General features: G+C 40.2%; 1 protein-coding gene across 1 annotated transcript in view; it reads left to right on the top strand.

The window, feature by feature from the left end:
* The window catches only part of EPB41L2 (erythrocyte membrane protein band 4.1 like 2), a 255,844-nt gene that overhangs the window by 158,108 nt on the left and 71,518 nt on the right, over positions 1–26,218 (top strand). The window contains exon 4 of the mRNA XM_047102614.1: positions 13,724–13,828. Coding sequence (XP_046958570.1) covers positions 13,724–13,828 — 105 coding nt within the window. The remainder of the gene's footprint in view (positions 1–13,723; positions 13,829–26,218) is intronic.

Genomic DNA, 26,218 nt, shown 5'->3' on the forward strand with positions numbered 1-26,218 from the left:
AACCAATCCCTAATGTCCAAGGATTTATCTTCTTACTGGAGAGTCGGGAGAGAGACCTTGTCCATAGCCAGTTGGATTAAAAAAAAAAAAAAAAAAAAGTCAGATGAGTTCCTTTACCACCAAAATCAACGAGAACTCTAAGAATAGAAATGTAGTTGGATTTTGCATATGAGAAATTGCAGGCCAGTTAGCAGCTGTTCACTTAGAACAAATGAAGATTTAGATGATTCTTTCCTGATATGCTACAATACTGTTTCATTCAACTTTCATTAGGAAAGGAAGGTGTTTAAGGGACCACTTTTTATGACACGTATTAGAACTGACAAGGGTGTTTATCATCATTTAGTTAAAGACAAAGCCAAAAATTAAGTACAATCCCTTGTATAAAATTTCTGTGCAGATATTTACATTTCATCAACAAATCGGGTCTGTTTAATAAGCTTCAAGCTCCGTCGCTCTGGGGCTTTTGTGAGGTTTTCTGCATCCCCAGTTGAGGGCTCGCTTTGGGATTACCCTGGAGCCAGCATGCTGGTGAGAGGAGTGGGGACTGGTCTCTGGAACAGCCCCTTTCAACAGTGCAGGGCTGCTCTGCACTGTGGAGATAGAAGTCCTCGAGGGTGTGCCCTCTGGTCAGTGACCTGATTCTTGTGTCCTGAAAGCTGATGAAAACGTCTGGGTTGCCGGAAATTTAAATTACAACCACCTTAGAAATATAGAATGTGATTGTGGATGAAGGATTAAAAATTTAATGTGTTACCTTTTTTTATGTTTATTCATTTTTGAGAGAGAGAGAACAAACATGAGCAGGAGAGGGACAGAGAGAAGGGGGACAGAGCATCCCAAGCAGGCTCCGTGCTGACAGCGAGCCCCGTGTGGGGCTCGAACTCATGAGCTGTGAGATCATGACCTGAGCTGAAGTCGGATGCTCAACAGACTGAGCCACCCAGGGCGCTCCCCACCCCCCCCCCAGTGTGTTATCTTTTAAGACTGAAAATTAAGCATTTATTTGCTTTGGGAGGAAGAAGGGCCATGTCCATAGACTCAGGTTGGTGGTTGACAGTGTGCTGTGTTCGTTGGTTTGTTTATAATATTAGTAGCAGGATTTTGTTGTTTTTGCTGTGGTCCACAGAGCATAGAAATGAAACCTACTTTTCTGTGTCATTTGTAATCTAAACTTACCTGGTTGCTTATGAGATGAATTGTGTGCCCAGTTAAGAATTCCAAAACATTTCAAGCGTCGGCACACTGGGTTAGAGAAAAATTCTATCCAAATACTGCATTTAGACTTGTATGGACCTGAAGAATTGTGTTCGTGAAACAGGGTCTTTTGGTGTGTATGAAAGGCACATTCCTCTGTCCTTGAGTTCATTAAGGGGTGCGTATGATTTGCATTAAAGGTGAGCCTCTATGCTTCCAGCTTTGCTAGGGTTTCCTTTAAAATTATTGCAGGATTTAGTTACCAGGAGGTATTGTGCAGTCTGTTCTGGTCTCATGTGTGTTTTTGTTTTAGTAGCATTTTTATTTCTAACACCTAAAACTACATTATTTTATGTTGTTCATGTCCACAACATGCAGAATTGCTCAGCAATCAATCCTAACCCCATGAATCCTGTGTAATGGAAAAGAAATAGAAATCTTATAATGACCTGACCTGTGAGGTCCCCCCCCCTTCCCTTTTGTAGCCTGGTCTTGAATACTATATAAGAAAAATTTCTTCTACTTATGGTGATTTATAAGAAACGTACACGCGGGGCGCCTGGGTGGCTTGGTTGGTTAAGCGTCTGACTTCGGCTCAGGTCATGATCTGACGGTCCGTGAGTTTGAGCCCTGTGTCGGGCTCTGTGCTGACAGCTCAGAGCCTGGAGCCTGTTTCAGATTCTGTGTCTCCCTCCCTCTCTGCCTCTCCCCTGTTCATGCTCTGTCTCTCTCTGTGTCAAAAATAAATAAACGTTAAAAAAAAAATTAAAAAAAAAAAGAAACCTACACGCTACATAATCTTGATAATGTATGTTTATTTCTTTGTGGATGTACATATACACAGTTTTCCTGATCACTAATGAAAAAGTTTTTCAAACTTTTCAACTACTCAGAGTAAGAAGGATACATATGTGTGTATCTACACATGTATGTGCATATTTGTACTCACTTTATGTATAGATGTATATATATTTTTTCTATAATATGCATGTCTTTTTGAGTAGTTGGAAAAATGTTTTCAAATTTAATTCTTATTAATCAGGGAAACTTAAAAATGTTTATTATCAGTGGCTCATTTATTTCTGGAATTAAATTTTCAACACACACACAATAATTGGATATAGTGTCTTCCTTTTTGTTGTTTTTTTTAATTTTTTTAATGTTTTTATTTTTGAGAGAAAGACAGCATGAGGGGGGAGGGGCAGAGAGAGAGAGAGGGAGACAGAGAATGGGAAGCAGGCTCCAGGCTCTGAGCTGTCAGCACAGAGCCCAACACGGGGCTCGAAGTCACAAACCGCCAGATCATGACCTGAGCCGAAGTTGGATGCTTAACCGACTGAGCCACCCAGGCACCCCTTTTTGTTGGGGTTTCAGTGAACTTTGGGACAGAGGTGTATTGACAGCTCACCCAGATTGGTAGGGAAAGAACCATCTGGTAAATGATGGCCTTAGACTATACGAGACTCTCTCTTTACTCTTCTGTATGGTTTTCTTTGATTTCCTCCATGGCCTGACAATGTATCTGTTGTTGTGTTTGCTCTTTGCATACCTTTCTTTCCTTGGCCTTTTATATTTGCATAGTGTAGTTTAGAGCTAGTGCAAAATACATGGTTCGAGGGGTGTAATGTATGCATTGCATTGTGCACTTCCCAGCACTCTGTCCTCGGCACACAATAACTACAGTGTGGAGGGGCCTACACGGAGACCGTGATGGTGCTTTATAAAACGCCAGTGGTGCTGGCATCCACTGCAATCTGCCGGGTAAGCAGTTGCATAAATTCCTCTAAGTTGAGAGGCCTCCAGAAATGTCATGTTTTGGCCTCAATAGTGAATGCCACAAATAACAGACAGGCACGGGGGACTTTGCTCAGCTTCTCAGATTCCAGTCTGTCTTTCTTCAGCTGGGTCTGCTGTAGATTGCCTTTCTTTTCTTTTTCTTTTTCTTTTTTTTTAATTCAGTCCTTGACTAACATATTTTAAACCCATCTAAAATGTCTTTCCCGCCCCCCCCCCCCTTTTTGGAGCTCTCTAATATATTATGTAGTCTTTTAAATATGGAAAAAAAAATCTGATACCTGGAAGGTAGACCAAAGGACTTTTTTTTGTTTAATTTTTCAGCCCAGTGATTTTATATTTCTGGTCTGTGCTGTAAGTGGGGTTAGGGAGAGGCAGACAGGGAAAAAGAGATTGTAAAGCTTGTTGGCATTTAATATAGAAAGTAAGATTTTTTTGGAGTGTGGTTGGCAAGTTTTATGGTTTTAATGGTTTAATTAACTCAGTGCTAATAGAGTAGCAATCGACACAGTTCATAGTCTGTAAAGATTCTAGTGGTAGAAGGGATACAAAGCAAAGGCATGCTTTCGCTTAGCAAGAGGAAGTAACGGTGAAACTGATGTCTTTGTGAAGTAATGTAAAGGGTCTATAAAACCCCCCTGCCTCCTTCTGCATAAAGGTGGGGCATGGCCTGCTCTTAAGAGAAAGAGAGGCAGATTGACTTCTGCTTTTGTCATTTCTCCGGTTCCCAAGAAGTATTTGGAAATGCTCTAATTACTAACGAAGAGTTTAAGTACAATGTAGAATTGTGAAAATGAAATGTAGGTCTGTGGCTGTTCTTCTCCCAGAATGTAGTTGGCAGTGTGTGTTTGGTTTAGCTCCTTGAATATCTATGGGTGGTAGTCCATGAGCTAGATCCAGGAGATTGCATAAGACTGCTAGCCAGAGGCTTGAATTCTAGACTCTGCTCGGCCAACTTTTTGGCTGGCATCATGGCACGAAGCCATTCCATCCAATGGATATATTTTGACCTACTAGTGAGCTAGTTACTCAATGAAATGCTGCCCTAGAAGATGTTAAAGTAAGACATACTTTTGCTTAAAGAATTCAGTCTCCAAAAGTAATATCGAAAGGAGTAGAATATAAGAATAAGTACCGTAGATGTGTAACAAAGTGCTTGAAGGAGAAAGGTAACTATCGGGAGATTAGATTTTATGGGGAACGAGAATTTGGAGATTTTTCTAGAGGTAGTGTTTCAACAGTTGGAAATAAATCAGGTTAAGAAAGAAATTTGAGGGGCACCTGGGTGGCTCAGTCGGTTAAGCGTCCGACTTCAGCTCAGGTCATGATCTCACAGTCTGTGAGTTCGAACCCTGCATCGGGCTCTGTGCTGACAGCTCAGAGCCTGGAGCCTGCTTCGGATGCTGTGTCTCCCTCTCTCTCTCTGCCCCTCCCCTGCTTGTGCTCTCTCTCTGTCTCAAAAACATTAATATAAAAAAAAAAAAAAGGAAAGAAATTAAAGAGTATGTCTTGGCAAGTCCACAGTCCTCGTTATCTGGGGCAATACTCCCAAAGTGCTATGACAGGTACTTGTACTGGTATTTTAAGTGCACATAGTAAAACAAAATATCTGTATTTTCTGCTTGGTTAACAAATGTATATTTGTAGTCCTTTCATGAAATAGAATTCAAATTGTTTATAAAAAAGTCAAAACAATGATAATAGGAGGAAGTTGCCTTCCTGGATGATACTGAGTGCTAATGTTTATGGGTATCACAAGTAGGAATTGTGTTCTTCAAAAGAAATTCAGGAAATCAGACTGAAAAATAGGTTAAACTCTGCAACCTTAGTTTTCTCATTTGTGAAATGAGACTGGATGAAATAAGTGTGAAAGCTCTTTAATCATATTTAAAATCAATTAGTTTTAGGGCAGCTCAGAAAGGTCCTGTGATTTCAGCTGCCTTTGAATGAATCCATATAAAGTGCCAAATATTTTATTAAGCATTTTAAATACACCTCATTTAATTATCACTATTATACAGCAAGTGGTTATATTTGATTTTTATTTATTTAATTTTGTTTTATTTTGGGGAGAGAATGAGGGGTCGAGCCGGGTAGGGGCAGAGGCAGAGGGAGAGAGAGAATCGTAAGCAGGTTCAACATTCAGCACATAGCCTGGCACAGGGCTCAATCTCAGGACCCTCACATTGTGACCTCAGCTGAAATCAAGTGTCGAGCACTTAACCGAAAGAACCACCCAGACCCCCCAGAAGTATTTGTATTTGAAAGAGAGGAAACTGAGGCATAGCAAAGGTAAGTAACTTGCCTCGGGTTACCTAGCTCTTAAGAAGTGGGGCTGTTGTTCAAATCCAGGTCACTGGCATTTTACTGCAGTATTTTTCCTCAATACAGTTGAGAATCAGTGATTCTAACGAAAGAGATGGTACACACTGGAATCTGGAGGGGAGAAGGAACAGTTTCAACTGGCATACCACCCCATGTCTTTCCGTGTTACCGTTATGAATTGTGTCTTGGTTCCTTTCCCCTGAATCGTGAGCATTATTTGTGGAGTGTGACACAAAGTGATCAGTGTGAAGGCAAAGAGAAGTTGTGAGCCACTGGGTCATACCGCTATGGGCAAGTTTGATTGAAGAGGAGCACTCATAAAGCGTAACCACGTGGAACCCTGAATATGTAGTATTCAACATGAGATAGTCTGATATAGTTTCTTAATGGGAGAAGAAGCGTGTATTTTGTTTGCCTTTTTGAATTAGCTTCCACAAGTGGATCCGTTGTAGGTTTCTTAAGAGTAACTTCTCTGGGTTTTCTGTTAGTTTTCTTACAATCAATCCTTATTCCTTAGCTCCTGTTTCTTTCCTCTTGTCTTGGTGGCTTTACTATATTTATTATTTTTAAAAAAGAATGTCAAAACCTTTTGAATGTTAATGAATCAGAATAATAAAATAATGGAATAACGTGATTATAGAGTAATGGATTTCATTTTATGTGGCTCGAGATCCGTGGAGTTTTCTTAATTTGAGAGTTTTAGCATTAATCAACTATTACATCTTTTACATAGGCAAGATGCCTATTGCCTCTTATTCTCCGTATTGGTTTCAATTAGAATTTTTTTTTTAAAGATTTTATTTTTAAGTAATCTCTGTACCCAGCATGTGGCTTGAACTCACAACCCTGAGATCAAGGGCTACGTGCTCCGCTGTGAGCCAGCCAGTTGCCCCTTCATGCCCCTTCAGTTAGAATTCTGATGAAATACATGTAGACCTCCTCATTCTGTCTTCCATGTCTGAAATTCTTTCATATTTTCCATCTTTCTTTGTTGCATTCTGGTTACGTTTTTCAGATCCATCTTGAGGTTCACTGGTTTTCTCTTTAACCGTGCCAAAATCTGCCCATTTGGATTATAATCTATTGTTACAGGTTTTATTTCTAGGTATTCTGTTTGGTTCTTTTCAGAATCTGCTTTTTGATAGTTTATATTTTATAATATTTCTTTAAACATGTAAAACATACTTATTTTGTGTTCTATACCTGATAATTCCATTATCTACAGTATATGAAGATCTGATTTTGATATTGCATCTAATAATAATAGTGATTGGTTTCTTTGTATGTGTTTTGATTTTTTGATTATATTTGTTGGGATTTTTTTTTTTTTTTTTTTTTGTAAATCTCTGGGAATAATCATTTGCTTCAGCCAGACAGCTAGATGCATCCAATTCTGAACCAGTTTAAACCAAATTCTCTTTTTTTTGGCATTTTTGAATCAACAAGGTAATGGGTGAACTTTTTTTTTTTTTAAGTTTAATAAATCATACTAATAGTAATAAAAAATTTTAATGCCATTCTCCAAAATCTGCTTGAGGGCCAGATCATGGTAATCTTTTTTTCCCACATTTCTTGAGATAAATGGTCTGGAGAACAGTAATTCTGATATGGAGTAAGTTAGTAAGTGTTGTATTAAAATATGACTGTGCTTTATTTAGCCAAATAATTTTGGGGAACATCAGGTTGAATGATGGGAAACAGGTTTTTTTCACCATAGAACTTCCCAGGGTATCTTACATGCAAATAGGAAGCTGCATGCCTAGTAATTATGTACATTAAGCAGAATTTTCCTTATCCTAGTCTCACTCCCCTTCTGGCGGATGTGGGTATATACATGGGACATCTCATGGGACTAGTGAGACCAATGGAACATGCTTGGCAACTAGAGGTCTACCTCCTGATACCCTTGGCTTCTGCTGATTGCCTTCTCACTATCTTCACCTCAGTGTTGATACCACTCTGCTGGAGAACCGTGTACATGCGTGCGCGTGCATCTTGTATTTAAACTCCCGAGGGAAGATGCGGTTGTATTTGGTTAACCTTTATGCCCAGAGTAAGACATTGTCTTTGAGTAGAGCTGTTTATTGGATGAAGCTATCTCCAGGGCCATCGGCTATGTCCTCTGGACCAGGGAGCTAGTTATCTCTAAAGGCATAGATTCACAGGACTTGGTTTTCCCCTGGGGGATTTCTTTTTTTATTTTTTTCTGTCATTTGACTGTAAAGTTCCCAAGACCATCTATGTCTTATTTATCATTGTTTTCATGATGTCTTAACATAGGAACTAATACGTATTAGATGCTGGATCAGAATATGTTGAGCCTTTTAGCCTGGCAAGCTCTTGCAGTCGTGTGCGAGTGGGACTGTATGACTGGCAGGCAAACTGCATGGCTTGTCTCTTATGGATGGGTTACTTTTTTCATCTTCCTATAGTCTCCAGTGTCACTTGAATAGAAACTGGCCGCATCAGACTCTATAAACATCCAAAGGGGAAATTAAGTTCTTCCGAATATGCTGTTTCTCTGCCTTGAAAGAAATCATTTCCTTTAAGATTCATTTCAGATGCTACAGTCTTGGTAAAGCTGTGGTATTTCTCAGACCCTGTTACTCATCTGTTCTTGGTGTTTCCATAGCACTTTGCACATGCATCTTTTAGTACGTGTCTCACGATATTTTTACATTCTTGCTTTTCCAGCCAGATGTTGAGTTCGTTAAGGGTGGAGATGCTGAATGGAATCTTAAGTAATATGTGTATGCAGTTAAGATCTAATCAAGCATTTAAAATCTGTTTCCTAGAGAAGGGAAGGAGAGCATAGCAGAGAAGCAATCTGAGCATCTAGAAGATACTCTGATGTTTGTTAGATGTGGGCTAGTGAAAGAACAGTTTGTGACAGGATTCAGCTGATGGAGGAAGGCACTTGGTTTGGCACTTTGATGTGTACTGTCTCATTGGGTTAACTTGACCCTCATAGTGAGCTGTGGGATACCTATGACTTCCTTTTACAGTTAAGGAGACTATCTGGTTTGCCTATTGTCTCACTTGTCTAGTAATAGTAAAGTGCCTACAAGGTGTTGATGAGGGAGGGACTAGGTCTGACTCCAGCCCCTGTGTGGATGCCCCTCATTCCCCACCCCATGCTGCCCAGCACACTGATGCCAAATTGTGGTGGTGAGCTTTGTGGATGTTTTTGCTCTTAATCTTCTAGGGGAATTCTGTCCATGAGAGCACGTTTCTATTTTTGAAATGGAAACCAGTGAGAAAGTATGATTTATTAATAAAAATGCACTTTAAGCCAGTGTTGGAATAGGTTTCCTCTTTGAACAGAGGTATGTATTCATAGACATTAGTTGTCTTAAATATTCTTTTGACCCTGCTTTCAAATAGCATTTGTCAATATCAATAGCATTCATACTATCAAATAGTATGAATCTCCTTTTGTTTCTGTTACATTTCTTCATGATGTCTAACGGTTTTAGTAGTTTGCTCATTTGAAAGTAGTTGTCACATATAGCCAGATGTTTTGTAGAAATGGTAAGTTTGGGAAATTTTATCTGGTTAAAGGACAACTTATATTAGCGCTTTTTGAGTTTTTTGGCATCTTTCTAAATAAGAAGATAATTTCTGCTTTATAGTAAATAAAATGTCTTTTGTGAGTCCTTTATTAGAAATGCATAGAGGATGGTGTTCAAGTAGATAGATGTGTCAGGAGCTATAGTAGTTTGCTTGCTTTGTTATCTGTGATAAGGAAAGTTCCTAATTTCAAAGTGGGTGCTGAAATTGTGGCTATGGTCAGTCACTGGGAGCCTGAGTAGGTTAAATATCACCTCATTAAAATAAGTATGTTACATATAGTACACCATAATGTTTTTCCAGTTGATTCAAGAGGTATCTTATGACCACCTATTATGATGGGCCATTTTCTACTCACTACAGATTCAGAAGTGAACAATGTTGAAGTTCACATCAGAGAAAGTGAATTCTGTCTTATTTATTACCTTTAAAATATTCATTGCTGTTATTTGCAACCGTATCTCCTCCTGGACCATGATTTCACTGCACATTTAAGAAAGCCAGCTGTCTGCTTTGCCTTCCCTTCTCCTCATAAAGTTACTCTAAAATACCTCCAAACTCAAAGTTTTAATTATATAGGTTAATAATTGCATGTAGATCAAATAATGAAATTGAGAAGCTTTCATTTTAAAAGCTTAAGCCAAAATCCCATGTAAGTGAAACTAATCACTTTTCATGTTACAAAACTCTCCAGCTTATAACAATAGGAGCCAATACTGATGAAGCACTATGTGCCACATATACTGTTCTAAGCTCTCTGTATTACAATTTTTGGTACTCCAGTCTGTGGTGGATTTTATTCCCTTGTTTCACAGATGTGCCAAGTAAGGCAAATAGAAGTGAAGTATCTTTTCCCTGGTCACATAATTTGTTAGTAATGGAAATGAATGTAAAACTTTGGCATTTGGAATCCAGAGTTCAATACTCTTCCTTAGTATACTCTATTAATATGTACTTTGAATATACAGACATAGACACACATACGTATTTTAAATGTCCTTAGTACTTTCCTGAATCTGTAGTGATACAATGAAGGTACAGTGCTTGCTGTGTTGAAATAATCTGTGTTGCTTTCACCTTCTTTCCCCTGCTATTTAGTATAATTCTATGTATTTTATTTTATTTTTATTTTTTTACTGCTTTCCACTCACAGAGTCTCCCTTAGGATCTCTTGAAGGGCTGATTTAGTGGTCATGAACTCCTTAGTTTTTGTTTGTCTGGGAAAGCCTTTATCTCTCCTATTCTGAATGACCGCCTTGCTGGATAAAGGAGTCTTGGCTGCAGATTTTTCCTATTCAGCACATTGAATGTTTCCTGCCACTCCCTTCTGGCCTGCCAAGTGTCGGTGGACAGGTCTGCCACCACCCTTATGTGTCTACCCTTGTAGGTTAAGGCCTGTTTGTCCCTAACTGCTTTCAGAATTCTTGATTTTTGTATTGTGTTCTTCTATTTTGTCAGTTTGGCTAAGTTTCTGTCTTTTGCGTGTTTTAATAGCTTGTTCTGTGTCCCGCACCTGCGAGCACTATTACATTAAAAAGGCGTCATACACCGTTCAGGGCCTGGCACTTCAGGAAGTGTTTTTGGTGTATGTTGTGTGCACCCTGTTGTTGCGTTTTGGCTGCTCAGTCCCACTGGTCAGTCCTCTGGAAAACTGCTCGCCTGTAGTGGTGGAGTGTTTGGACTTTCAACCAGGTGTGCTTTGATTTGTTCATTGAAGACACCCTGGAAAAAGAAAAAGGTAAGGGGAATCCTGATCCCATAAAAAGAGAAAAATGAAAGGGGGGGGTGGGGGGGAAGAAGACCAAACAGAGAATCAAAAAAACTATAATGCTAAATCCAGAGAAAGAGAAAGGAAAATAAAGGTTAGAAAAGGTGTAAAAAGAATAAAAAATGCCTGATTGAACAAATGTACGTACACACACACACACACACACACACACACACGTATATTTGGTATTAGTATATATAATTCACCAAAAACAAATCCAAAATTATGAGCCTGGTTCCAAAAGAGAAAAAGAGGAGGGTAGAAACAAAAAGACAAAGAAAAATTAAAAAAAAAAAAAAAAACACAGCTATTGGTCTCTGGGGCCGTGGCTGTGCTGGTCTGGAGGAGAAGCGGTCTGGTACGGTCAGTGTCAATCTTACTTGGGTAGATGTGCAGTTACCAGGCACGGAAGGGCAGGTTTGGTATAAGCAGGTCTCGCCTCCACGGGGGGACTGCTGTGTTGCTCCCTGAAGCCCCACCTTTGGTGATGGGGAGAAAAATGATGACCCCCCCAATCTCTGCTCCCCAGACCAGGTGTCTCAAACCACGCTGTTCAGGCAGCCCTCACTGAATAGGTCGACTTGCCCTACTCCGCTCTCTCCCACGCACTCAGCTGGGATTCAAAACCCAGTGTCTTCAAGGGCCCTGCACCTCACAGAGCCTGCTCTGGGGTAGCGCCACTTTGCCCTGCTGATAAAGGCCTTTGGCTCGGGCCTGCAAAGTCTTTTGTCCCTGGGGGAGGCAATAAACCTTCTCCCCACAGTGCTTGAGGAAAGGGACTGTTCTCTCTGAGGGTGCCCCTGAGATCCTACTGCGCCCCAGGGTTGGCTCCTTCTGCCCCCAGGTGCGTGCACAGGGCTCTGGCTTCAGTCTGGAGAAAGTTGTGCACTTTAGAAAGCTCCGAGTTTCAGCTCCTAAGGCTGTTTACAAAATAGAAACTGGCACTCACCGTATTTCTCGTCCCCCAGTCTGTGGTCTGGAGAGGTTTGCCTCTTGTGCTAACTGGATACTGCAATTTTACAGCCCCTCTCTCTTTCTCTTTCTCTTTAGTCTCTCCACAGAAGGCGTTCCCTACCCTCCATACCCGTGCCAATTTATCTCCCCCAGTTTTCACATACATGCACCTCTGTCCCACCATGCGGTCTCACTCCACCTGTGGAGATCATTCTGCCACTGCACAGATTGACTTCCTGGATGTCCCAAGTGATGTGACCCGATTACGGCTGTGTTTGAGGGACAAGGAAAATCCTTGTCCCCTTATATCTCTGCCATCTTAGCTCTGCTCCCCTCTTTTTAAAAGAAACATTACTATAAAACATTTAATAATGAAAGTTCCAGATCCTCCTTTGCATGTCTCTCAGGCATGAGTTTTCCACCTCTGCTCCCACAAAGAGAAGGAAGAAAGAAAGGAAGAAAAACAGACCCTTGCATTGAGTTTCTGAAGACCGTCTTTTGAAACTCCTTATCAGAGTTGTACTCATTTGAAATTAAAATGTCTTTTATTCCATTTTTGTTCTGTTTTTAAATATTTATTTGGGGAGAGAGGGAGAGAGAGAATCCCAAGCTCTGCTGCGATCACAGAGCCCAGTGTGGGGCTTGATCTGATGAACTGTGAGGTCATGATCTAAGCCAAAATCAAGAGTTGGACGCTTAACAAACTGAGCCATCTGGGTGCCCCTCTTATTCCATTTTTTTTTCAACATTTATTTATTTTTGGGACAGAGAGAGACAGAGCATGAACGGGGAAGGGGCAGAGAGAGAGGGAGACACAGAATCGGAAACAGGCTCCAGGCTCTGAGCCATCAGCCCAGAGCCTGACTCGGGGCTCGAACTCACGGACAGCGAGATCGTGACCTGGCTGAAGTCGGACGCTTAACCGACTGCGCCACCCAGGCGCCCCTATTATTCCATTTTTAAAGATAAATGTGTGGGAGACCTCAGTTTCCACATAGTGGATTAACTAATAAGTATCTATTTTGATGGCATTAGGGCATTCGTCTTGAGAATGAAAAGGTCTGAGGGCGTGTTCAGTTTTCACTTGTAGTCCAGTGGCCAGCTTCTGTCTATGCAGGGAATGGAGGGGTGTGTGTGACCTGACCTCGCAGTTTGAGTGTTCCCAGGGGTCTGCGTTTTCATTGGAAATGAGTCACCACTTTGTTTTGCCATTGATTAGACTGAGTTTTTCTTCTGTGCCTGTCCAAGGCTTTTACATCTCTGGATAGCAGCTTCTTAAACAAAATACATCAAACTACTTAAGACAAAATACATCCTTAGAGACTACTGATTTTATTCTCCTAGTTCCATTCCCTTGTATCTTAAAATATTGTTCTGAAGAATGTCCTGTCATTCTTGAGAAAAAGCATAGCTTGAATTGAAAAATATTTTTTTTTTCTATTCTACAAATTGTGGAACAAAAAAGCCTAAGTACTGATGGGATAAATCATGTTAGGATCCACTGAAGAATAGGGCTAAATGATTTTCCTGGGGGAGTATATTTCACAAATATAATATAAGCCACCTTGAGGAATTTTGAGGGAGGCAGTTTGGACGTGTTTTTGTACTACTTTATTTTTAAGTTTATTTATTTTAGAGAGAGAGCACAAGTGGGAAAACGGCAGAGGGAGAGAGAGAGGGAGACACAGAATCCAAAACAGGCTTCAGGCTCTGAGCTGACAGAGAGCCTGACACAGGGCTGAAACACATAAACTGCGAGATCATGACCTGAGCCCAAGTTGGATGCTTAATCGACTAAGCCACCCAGGTGTCTCTGTTTTTGTACTATTATAAAAATAAGTGAACTCCTGGCATCTTACTTTTTGATTCTGTTTTATATTTTCATAGAGTAGCAAGTAAAGCATTTGATCACGCTTTCATTTTAGAATGTATGCCTTGTGTAGGGAGGAGGAAGAATTCTAAAGTGAAAAGGTTATTAATCACTCTTGTATTATAAGAGATTAGAAAACAAATATATTATGCTAAATAATATTATCTGATGTGAAGTCCTTTATTTGTAGTACTCATGGAATCTTTAGTGCTTGAAAAGTAAAGATGTCATTTCTTTTCCCTCAGAAATGTGCGAAGGGACAAGTGTTATTTGACAAAGTGTGCGAACACCTCAATCTCTTGGAAAAGGACTATTTTGGACTTTTATTTCAGGAAAGCCCTGAACAGAAAGTAAGTGAAATGATTTCAAGTTTGTTTGTTTCTTCTTAGGAAAATACTGTATTTTTTTCCTCAAATGATATAAAATTTTAGCTTTAAAATAATTTATTTTGACACATTTTATATTGTAGAAATTTGCTAAATACTAAAACCTTGTATAGAGAGAATCACCTATAACTTTTTGCCACTGTGTGAGTGTATATGCTTTTCCACTAATACTATAAGCAGACAGAATGGGATGTCTCATCCTGTGTTAATTATTAGAGACTAAAAGAACTGATTTAAAATGTTTTATGTTGAATTTTTAGCTCTTGAATTCACCTGTATGCTGGGAGTTAAGCATGCCTAAAACAGGGAAGGAAGCATCTTAGAAGGAACGTACTTACCTGGAGGCTGGGGAGAGAGTGTTTGCCTTGCTGTACAGACTGTGGTGGCCATGTGGAGTGAATGTGTTCCTTGCCCTGTTTTGGATTACTGAGGGCAAAAAAGGAGGTGGTGCCCATCTGGACACAGGTTGGGTAGATATGAGCTGCCAGGACCCAGTGCAAATCTGCCTGACATCAAGTGTGTTGAGATTGCTGTGCTCCAAGAGTTTCCCAAGACACTAAGCAGGAGCATCAGAATCCTTTAAATGCTTAATGCCAATTCCGGGGACCGTCAGGACTTTTCAGTTTCATATGTGAATTAAAGAGAGAGATATTAATTCATTCTGGCAATTAACCAGAATTAACCTGCAGCCTTCTGTCTTAGTCAATTTAGGCATTTCTAACAAAGTACCATAGAGTGAGTGGTTGAGAAACAACACCGGAAGGCTGGGCAGTCCACGATCAAGATACCAGCAGGTTCTGTGTCTGGTGACGGCCCACTTCTTGGTTCATAAAGGTAGTGCCTTCTGTAACCTCACATGGCAGAAGGGACAGGCAGCTCTCTGAGCCTCTTTTATAAGGATGCTACTCCCATCCATGAGGGTTCCACCTTCATGATCTCATCACCTCCTAAAGGCCCCACCTCCAAATACTATCACATTGGGGATTAGGTTTCAAGGTATGAGTGGGGGAGGGGAGGACAACATTCAGTCTCTAGCACTTTCCTCATTGTCAAGAAAGGACTGTTCCTTCTCTACTTCACTTTGACTAATGGTAGAGAAGATACTTGAGTGTAGGAGTGAAGAGTAAAGGTTTGGTCCTCTGGCACCCTAGAGCGAAGCCCTCTCCGGTCTGTTAGCTTGTGCCTGTGGACAGACTCACTGTGATCATTCTGTCTGAGGATGCCCAGAGCGTTTGGTCACAGTCAAAGGAGGTACTTTCCAGCATCTGACATTTTACGTCACAGTCAATAGAACACAACATAGCAGATGAACATAGGCTGTGAAGTTATTTGCCCACATGCTGTCATTGTTTTATGTCCTGGTAATGAAATACAGGGTACTAAGGGTGATAATTATCTATAAATTAAAGTTTCTCAATTGGCTTAGTTTTTAAAGTCTTGATACCTAATTGGTTTAATTCCACATTTAAGCCAAAGACTATTACATTGGATGCCTGCCTACAGAATAGTATGTGAGTATTCTTACTAGAATTCTGTTTAGAATACTTTTTTCAGAAGTAATAACAAATTAGATATTCAACTAAATAAACTAGTTGCTCTTTTCAGACTTGAAATTAAAAGTGGTCTTGATAATGTTTCCAACCATGGGCCTTCTGCTGGTCCGCAAAGCTATAAAAGAGAAAGTGATGGGAATTGGCTATCATTATCCACTTTTTCTGAGACTACATATGGGGAGATTCATAAAAGCATTTAAGCCGTGTGGAAAAAGGGAAACCATTTAGCATGTTGTAAAATATGCAGAAAAACACGTTCTGTTAGTAGAAACAGGATATGCTACATAAAGACATCTGGTATGTCTGCAACACGAGATTTACATAAGAAAGAGTGGTATTTAGCTAGGATTCACTAGTTTTTATTTTTACAACTTCCAATGTATGTGTCTAATCCATATCTTTGACCTGAATCTTCGACTCCTATTTAGCTGCCTACTGGACACTGCACTGCAGTCCATTGTCTCCAAGCAAGCTGGCATCTGCCCCTTAAACTTCATCTCTTCCCTGAAGAGTTAGGTAGAGATTCCTTCCACCTCCTTCCACCTCCTTACATTGCTTATCAGTCAAAAAGCTCTGTCTTTTCTACCCACTAACATCCTTCTCTTGGTTCTCTCTGTCCACAGTTTTGCTTTGGTTTAGGTCCCTGTCCTCTCTTGCTTTGACCATTTTGTTAGCCTCCTATGTGGATTAACTGCCTGGCCTCAGGCCCCTATGGTGATGCTTCCTTCACACTGCTGCTAGATTGAGTTCTCTGAAGTGCACATTGGATCTTGGCTCTCCCTGGCGTAACACCATTTACTGGATACAACCTAATCCTCTTAGTATGGCTTACAAGGCTCCACTTTCGTTTCATTTTCCAGTAACCTCTCACATACGGTCTGGATTCAGTCCACACCAGATTTCTCTCCTAACAGGAGCCTTGTTGGTCCATACTATATCTGCTTGAACATATTATTCTTTACCTTTGGAATGCCCTTCCCATTCTTTTTTGTATCTGAGTGCCTACTTAACCTTTAAGTATCCTGCCCTATGAGAGTTTCCTTGACCATTTACTACCACCATCCCTCCAGCTCCCAACTCAAGGGGAGTTGATGTTTCTTCCATCTGTTATCTAGACATTCAGCACAAACCTTATTTATATCAGTCTTTCTTACTGTTACTCTAGGAACTTCTTGAGGGCAGAGACCATACTTTTTTTATCTTTGTGGCCTCCGTCTATCTAGACATTAACAAATATCTATTAAATAGTGACTTTGTGCCATCTCATGCCCATTAGCGTGGCCACCAGCAAGAAAACAAAAGAAGAGTTAGTGAGGATATGAAGAAATTGGAATCCTTGAGCACTGGTGGTGGGAATGTAAAATGGTGCAGCTATAATGGAAAATAGGACAGAGGTTACTCAAAATATTAGAAATTATATGATCTAGCAATCCCACTTCTGGGTGTATATCCAAAAGTATTGAAAGTAGCATCTTGAAGAGATATTTGCACACACATGTTCATTGTGACATTACTCACAATAGCCAAGAGGTGGAAGCAATCCAGTGTCCATCAGTGAATGAATTGGATAAACAAAACGTTGTCCATACAAAATGTGGTGAATGGAATATTATTGAGCCTTAAAGAAGGAAATCCTGTCACAGGATGAAGCTAGAGGGCATTATATTAAGTGAAATAAACCAGTCACAAAAGGACAAGCACTGTGATTCCACTTAAATGAAGTATCCATAATCAAGTTCATGGAAACAAAAAGTAGAATGGTGTTGCCAGGGACTGGGGCACAGGGAAAATGGGAAGCAATCATTCAATGGGAATAGAGTTTCAGTTTTATAAAATGAAAGCATTTTAGAATCTGTTGTATAGCATTGCTCAACTGTATACTAAAAAAATGGTTAAGATGGTAAACTTTAGGTTAAAAAAAAAAATTACCTGTGTGCAAAGCAGTGGTACTCCTGTGAATCTAGCAGTAAACGGTTAAGACAAAGACCCTGCCTTCACGATGTCCCCTCTTACGTTCCAGTTGAGGAGACCGTGAAAAACTGAGTTAAACAGTTACTAAAATTTGATTACTGCTCTATAGGAGAGCATATTGACGCTGAGATGGCTAGGAGAGAGAATGCTGTTTAAGGAGAGACATAAAGTGGGTGGGCTTGGGCTGTGAGAGGGACAGGGAGGAGAGGGGCATGAGCGGCACTGCTCACCCAAAACAGGAAGTGGCCTCAGGTGAAATTGTGGTTGAGAACAACAAGTAAATGATTGAAGACTGATTGAGGAAAGAGGTAGAATCAATCAGCTGACTGGGTGTGAGGGATGACCCAACACTAATAAGAGGGTCTGGATTCTTGGATGGATGGAAGTGCCATGTAGTGAGTTGGGGAGGGCCCATTGTGGGATGGCAGGGCGTATCATGAGTATCATGTTGACTTTAGGTCAGATAACAGCTTTTAGAAGAACAAGTAAGTTAATATACGCCTTGAAGAATGGCTGCTAGCGTGGAGCAGGCATTCCAGGTGGAATCCATCTCAGTAATAAAGTGTGCAGTGGGGCAGTTTTATTTCTGGATGAAAATATCATATTTATATTGAGGCTCGTAGTTAAGCATACTTATTTATAACTTCATTTTTAAAAGAATCCAAGGTGGCTTTTATCATAAAACATGTTCCGAATAAAATAGACGTGACTATTAATAGCTAATCATTCTGGGATTCTCACAATGCACCAGGCTGTGTTCGAGCACTTTACAAGTGTTGTCTCCTGTAGTTTTCAGAACAACCCCAAAAGGTTGGTATTATGAACCACACTTTGTAAACACAGAAAGACGAGGCATAGAGAAGTTAAATAATTCACCCAAGGTCACCTAGCCAATGAATATTAACAGTACGGTTCAAAACTGGGTAAACTAGGAAGGAAAAAAAAATACAGAATGCAACAATTTTTAACTTTCTGTCAAGGCATAAAAATGGGTATGCTATTTTATAGCTATCATGACTGGAAAAATGGGAGAATATCATCTTGCCTTGGAGGGATTTTTCATCTTACGCAATTCTAAAAGACATCCTGCAAGACTTCATATATGGGCTGTTGAAGGATTCTATGGACTATGTTCCCAGTGTGAATTCTCCAGTTGATGTTTCTATAATGGTGTCAATAAATTTAAGGGTGACCCGACTTACTGATAGTGATTCTGTGAGATTCCTTGGCAGTGCTTCCTTAAAGGAACTTTTCCCTTCTTGGCAGAATCACCTGGGAGATGAATTTCCAACTAAGAATTTCATTTTTCTCCTGTCCAGTCTTATGTACTGTTCACTACACACATGTACCCACATGTGCCCCTCCCCCCTTCCCCCCACCATTTAGGCTCCCTCTTCCCCGATTAAAAATGGTGCTATCACTGTTTATAAATGGGATATTGCAGGATGTCTTGTGCTGTGTTAAGTAGATGGGATACGTCCTGTCCCTCACGTACTTTGGGACAGAAAATAGATTAACTTTTTGGTCAGTGTCTTAGTCCATTTGGGCTGCTATCACAAACTGTCAGAGACTGGGTGGCTTATCAAAACAGGAATTTTTCACATTTCTGGAGGGTTGGAAGTTCAAGATCAGGGCCTCAGCAGATTTAGTATCTGGTAAGGATCTGCTTCCTGGTTCACAAACCATGCCTTCTTGATGCGTCCTTACATGGTGGAAAGGATGAGGGACTTCTCTGGAGCCTCTTTTGTAAGGGTGCTAATCCCAATATGAGGGTTCCACTCTCCTGACCCAATTACCCCCAGAGGCCCACCTCTTAGTACCACCACATTGGACACTAGGATTTCAACATAGGAATTTTAGGGGGACACAAACCTTCTGACCATAGCAGTTAGGCTAATATTACCCAAGTAGATACACTTCTAGTAATCTCAGTTCCATGACACAACTTAACATACCCTGTCCTAAATACCAGCTGGACATTTATTAGTAACTAGATAGAGGACACTTTTAAGTTTTATTACCTGACAAGGGCCTGTGATATGAAAATTGTAAATTGTTGTGTAAGGGCAAATCTATAAACTTTAGAAATGATATTAGCCCTTTAATATTAACATTCTATTATAGAAAATGAGAATTGTGACAAATACTCCGAATGTGGACAGGTAAGGGACATCCTGCACAAAAGAAAAGTAATCTCTCCAGCATGAATGAGGATGGTGTGTGGGAGCAATTTCAAGTTGCTTGACAGGGCTGGGGGATGTGGCAGTTTCAGAGTCTCTGTATAGGAGGGACCTGTGAGCGATTGGCAAGTTACAAGGAGTTGTTGGGAGGGCTCCTGGGTGGCTCAGTCGGTTAAGTGTCCAACTCTTTATCTCCGCTTAGGTCTTGATCTCAGGGTGGTAAGTTTGAGCCCTGTGTTGGGCTCCCATGCCTGGTGTGGAACTTGCTTAAGAAAAGTTGGGTACTTGTCTTGAAGCTGTGTTTTCCCAGCAAGCAGTGTTTTAACTTACATCATGGGTTAATTTGGGGTGGCTTTGTGGAGAGTGTTGGCGATCATGGGAAAGCTAGGCAAAGAACATTTTTTGGAAAGCTTTGTATCTTGTGCTAAGGAATCTAGATATTCTGATGTGAAGGGTTTTTATAAAGAAAGTGACATGGTCAGATTTGCATTTCAGAAAGAATAACCTGTTCGTGTTGTGAACGGAGATCATAGGTGACTGAGACCGGAGGCAGAAGAAGGTCCATCATCTAGTCCAGGGATGGTGGAAACTAGGGCAATGACATTAGGAGTGAAGACGAAGGGCAGAGGTACTGAGTAGGTAATGTCTGTAGGACTTTGTGACTCCTCATCTCTGTGGCATAAAGGCAATGGGGGGGGGGGGTTGGGGTTAAGTTCCACATTTGGGGCTTGGGTAGCTGGGGAGCTGGTTGGAGACTCTTACATGGGGACTTTGGAGGAGGAGCAGCAGTTTGGGGTTGGGAGCATTTTCATTTTTCTAAGTTGGAAGTGCATGTAGGTTGTTGGCTAGATGATGATTAGGGATCAGGGAGTGGGTGAGGGCTGAGGAAAGTTAACAGTAAAGAATGTGAGAGTGAGCATAAACTAGTGTTTAAGGAAGGCTGGCTTTGAAGAGGACAGATGGGAGAATGATACAACAGGATATAGACCAGCACAGTCCAATAGAACTTTTCATGACGATGAGATGTTCTAGACCTGCTCTATCTAATATGGCAGCCACTAGCCACAGATGGCTATTGATCCCTTGAAATATGGCTGGTGTGACAGAAGAAGTGAAGTGGAATTTTATTCAGTTGTACAAATTTAAATTTAAGTAGCCTCTTGTGACTGGTGGCTATTATGTATGACAGCACAGAGTGTTTACTAAGGATTTTGGGGGTTGACTGATTTGCTTGGATGGAAAGAACTTTGACTTTGGCTGTGGGAATGTCCAAGGAGAGGGTGCGGTTGGAGCGAGAGGAAAAGGAATGATGATGGAAACTCCTGAAGTGGAGAAGAGAAAGAGGATAAGCTTTGAATAAAGAGGGCAGCCTCATCCCCTGAGTCTGCAAGAAGGAAGACCAGGAGTGGTGTATCTGTAAGTTAATCTTAGTTAAGCGAAGTGCAGCCTCAAAGCTCTGAGAAATAGAGGGTGAAATCGTCTGCTAAGAGTGACTAGGGGGTAGCACTGGGGACCCAGAGAGGCAGACTACTAAGTATGTGGATTGCTGTTGACAGTCCAGCCGAAATTGGAGATCATACAATTGTGATGGCAACAGAATACATCGGTGTTTTTCTCTAATTGCCATCTGCACCCTGGGTCTAATAGTGGAGAACTGGAGTATCATAGCGGTTCCCAGTTGGGTGTGTTCACAATGGTGATGGTAAGAGGGACAGAAGATCTAGAAAACTGGAGATGCTGCTGAGATGGTAATCCAGCTGCTTATTCACCAGAGACCCAGGAAGGAACATAACTGAAGCTGAAATGGGCTAGTAGGTTGGGAGAAGATGGCTGGGGGCCAAAGGATGAAAGTCCAAGGAAGCTGAAGACTAGGTACTGTGAGAATTAATGGGTAGAAACTTAGCAGGAGAGGAAAGGGTTGTATCTGAGAATGGGATGATGAAATCTAATGAGGGTGGAGGACACTGTGTGATGAGAAGACCTAGTGTTCAGGATGAGAAGGTATGGCTGGAGTTGAGGAGAGTCTCAGGTCATTGAGGCAGAGAATATTAGTATAAGGTTAAGTTTGGAGGGTTCTATATCTCTTAATTCCTTATTTTCCTTTGCAGTTTCTCTTATGAAGTGGGGATGAAAATGCCTATATAATAATTAGGCACACACTTCTATCTAGGCTTTAACCAAAGAACATAAGAAGAATAAACAACTCGCTGTGCTTTCTGAAATTTCTAACCTCTCAGAAAATTTAACGCTTACATGTAATTGGCAGTATACTTAATTATTCATGTATAATCTGATTTGCTTTCATGACTTTTATATTTTTTATTCATTCTCATGTAGACAAAACCCAGTCCTCAAGACATCTAGGCAAAAGGACTCTTATTTTTCTAATATAGACTTGAATGGTGTCCTAATTTTTTTCCCCGAAGAATGTTATTACCATTGTATCAGCTTGGCTTAATCAGTCCTATTGTGTTTGAAACCCACGTAGTTTCAACAATAGGATACTATAGCGTACAGGAATTTAAGCTGCTGGCTTTTTCATGCTGAATATTATCTCTATTTATAGAAGTTTCAATCACTTATTTCAACATATTATAAACTGAAGGGGAGGTAAAGCTATGGTTATTTGTATAAAAATTTTCCATGGAGAAAAAATCTAAACTCTCCTTTGATTTTAGTGTAGTACTTTCTCATGGTTGAGATCTTGAGTTGGAAGCTTTTCAATTTACTCTAAGTATGAAAATCTATCATTATTACTGTTAGAACTTTTTAATGTCTCTTGAAGTTTTATGTAAACTTTACTATGGAAAATGCCATTAAAAATTTGTGGAATCAAGCAACATGTTACTCGTTTATGTATGGAATTTCAAGTCCATATAGTTCTTGTATTCATGTCTAACTGGAACCATCATTAAGGGTTTTGGACCCTCTTTAAAGGGAAAAACATTGTCTTGAATTTTTGATGTTAATAGAGTTTGGCATCTAGCCCAGGGATTGTTATTTTGCTTCAAGCCATATTGAAAGAGGAGCTTGTTAGAAGTGTAGTTGATATCCACAGCTAACTTTATGAAAATTGATTAAAGTGTCTGTCTGATAGCCTGTCCATTTCCCTCCGGAAAACAGAACTAAAAACTCATATACGCTGTTTGTCATATATAAACTATTCTTTAATAAAATTCTGTATTCAATCCAGTTGTATGTTCTCGTACCACAGACAAGAGTTGAATCACGTTCTCCCAGGTGCGTAGTGAACATTTTGCTCTAATGTAGAAAGCCTGGAACTTTCCTGCTAATGCCAGCATTAGGGCAGTGTTCTATTAGACCTCATTTAGGCAGAGGTATAATAAAGGGGACCTGCTTCAGCACTATAAATTCCTAAGAGAAAAGTGAAGATCTTAGGTAAGCTTATGCTTTTAACATTTGGTAATGCAGGGTCGGATGAATTTAACTTCTCTCACCTGGCCAAGTTGACAACCACCAAAAGTGAGGAAGGCACAGCTAAGCATTTGGAAAAAAAAACTTCTGTGATCTTCGCATCCAGCCTGAAAGGGTATTAGGCGAGATGGATGGCTTTTTTTGGGGGGAAGGGACTCGGAGACAGATTTTGTGACAGTATCCTGGGTTATTATCTAGGTCTGTGGTGCTCAGTGGCCTGTGGCCCAGACGACCACACCCTTGGACTGCTTGTGGGCTGTTGCTGGTTGATGGGCCTGGCTGTTCCTCTTTGTCGGACGAAAGTGGTTAGCACCTTGGTGGAATGACGACTGTAGGTCTTGGCATTATTTGATACAGCTGTTTAGTGTGATGGGGTAGAGAAAGAAATACTTACATGTAGGCACATGGAAGCCACCATCTGCTAGGGCTTTCTACAGGAGGCTGTAGAATGTTTATAAAATAGAAATAAAAATAGAATATTTAGCCAGTGAAGGCTGGGCATGTACCTGTTAAGCCAGTTGACGGACTTGAAAAATGTCTCTGTGCATCTGACTTTTAGGAAGAGACATTGAAAGAAATCTAGGGCTATACTACTCCAAGGGTGCCCCCAGCACTGGCACTACCTGGAAGATTGTTAACAAGGAAAATTCCGGGTCCATACTATAGAACTTACCGAATTGTAGTCTGCAGTTTGACTAGATCTTCAGGTGATTCCGGAAAACCTTTTAAGGTTTGAGAAGTGCTGATCTAGGAGATCAAATATCCTTGTGAGGTGACAGGACGGTAGAAGTTTGGAATGTAGCAAAAGCCAGTGGCTCACATTTGAGAAGTGTGCCAACAACCATAGTCACTTAGGCAGGAGTTAAGCCATTCCCATTATACAAGGACTTTTGGACCATGTAGTCTCTGAGGATTTTCTTAACACCAGCATCCTATGAATCTAAATATAATAATTCTTAATCAGCGTTTTATATTTTCCTAGATGTTTTTGTTGTTAGAGGAGAATTGAAACTCATCTTTATTTAACCCTTTTTCTGGTAACAGGTATTGAAAATGTCTAGAAAAGACTTTTCACTCGGGGGCGGCTAGGTGGCTCAGTTACAGCGTCTGACTCTTGGTTTTGGCTCAGGTGATGATCTCGTGGTTTGAGAGTTTGAGCTCTACATCGGGCTCTGCGCTGGCAGCATGGAGCCTGCTTGGGATTCTTTTTCTCCCTCTTTCTCTGCCCCTCCCCTGCTCGTGCTCTCTCTCAAAGTAAATAAATCAGTATCAAAAGAAAAATGTGTCCAGATATTTGCTTTGCTACTTAGTTAAATTTCTATAATCTTCTAATGCAGGTTTTATTCTTAACCTTTTTTGTGTCATTAATTCCTTTGGCTGTCTAATGAATTCTGTGGGCTGCTTCTCAGAATAGTGATGTAACTATATAATAAAATGCAGAGGCCTATAGAGGAAGTCAAGAAATAAACAATATTCTGAAAATATTAAATTTGGGATGGTCACCAGTATCTAACTATAGTGGAATATGGAAGTATTTTTGATTGCTACAAGTGACAGAGGTAAAGGTAGTGCTGATATTAACCAGGACTTTTTCTCCCACATTCATAATTGATGGTAACGCTAGATTTCAGTTAGAGGTTAGTGAAAGTAAAGATGTTACTTTTTTCCCCCAACTGAGTCATAGTCTTCCAGTTTTGTGTTCTAAGATGAGTTGATAATATTCTAGGACCCCATTTTAATTTTAGTTTACTTCTGTTGGAAACCTGTGATAGGATTCCTTGTAATTTTTATTTATTCCTTGGTTTACATGATATTCAGAAAATAAATATCTATATTGGGTGCATACTTTTGGTACAGAGTGGAGGTAAAAAGGGGAAGGTGAGGAGAAGGGATACCAAATTGAATGAATGAATGTCCCTGCCCATAAGTGTAGTTGGCAAAGTACTTTACTTTTATTTTTAATAGGCCAAGATACATTTTATTGAAATCCAGTGTGGATTTTAGGTCTTTTTAGTTTTGCATTTGTTATGTGTACCTTAAAGTTTTCTAAACACTGAGAAGAATCCTGATCTTGCCTGATTATGAATTGCCTGGAGCTGTCACTTAACATAGAGATTCTCAGGCCCCTTTCCTAGAGAATGTTTCAGGAGGGTAGTGGGTAAATCTGTGTTAACAAATTTGCCAGACGGATTCTTATCAGGCAAAACTTAGTAAAGCTTAGCTAGATAATACTTTAGTCCAAACGCTTCAATGTATGTGTTAGTCATACTGGTAATTATTTGCATGAGAAGGGGTATGTGTTGCCTTTGTTTCCAGGAAGATTCTTCACTGTAGTAGGGTAGCTTTGTAGAAAGGGCAAATATTAGACAATTTTCTTTAAGGAAAGAGGGGTCCGATTTTTATTTCATCTGGCCCATGAATACCGTGTGTCTGATTTGTTAACTTTTTGTGGGTAGTAACATTCATATAAATAGTAACTTCTTTAATATATATAACACCCTACCTTTGGAAATATAAAATTATGTGAAGAAGAGATATATACCCAAAGGTGATAGGCCAGTTTATGATTATAAAAAAGCCCGTGTGATGAAGGCATTGGGTAAAGTACTTTGCATAAGTACTTCCTCTTCAGGAGGCGGTTGAATGAAGAGTTGAAAAGAACTACCCTATGAGGGACCTGTTTTGATCCTCATCTTAGAATTGAGGAATCAGAGGCTTAAGAAAGCGAAGAATGAGCCCAAGGTCACAGACTTGGTGAAAGCCAGAATTTGACTCCATGTAGCTCCAGTTCCAAAGTCTATATATGTGGCAGCCAAATCTTTAAAAACAATTGGAAATTATGCACCATAATCTATCGTGTGTGTGTGTGTGCGCGCGTGCGTGCATACGCACATTCTCGCATGCATTTACGTCATTCTCTGGTGTCTTTTTCCCTCCTGTGTTTGTTTCTTGATCCATCTGGCACTCCTCAAGTGTCAAAACTGAGAAGTGTATTTTTATTTGTTATCTGTTTATGAGTTATATATTTATTTTTTTGTAATTGATAACACAGATAATAGACTTGTATTTCTTTTAAAAGTCATATTGTCTTTTTTTTTTACTTATGAATTTATTACTCTAGGCAATAAAGTTATGTCCCATTCAGGATCATAACCATTCAAATAAAAGCAAATCTGATAAGAATACTGTAACTTGTGGTCTTTTAAGATGACCAG

Source organism: Lynx rufus, unplaced genomic scaffold (genome assembly GCF_022079265.1).
Source record: "Lynx rufus isolate CCGP_SWC_20201006 ecotype Redwood Valley unplaced genomic scaffold, mLynRuf1.p SCAF_6, whole genome shotgun sequence".
In the NCBI taxonomy this organism is placed as follows: domain Eukaryota; kingdom Metazoa; phylum Chordata; class Mammalia; order Carnivora; family Felidae; genus Lynx; species Lynx rufus.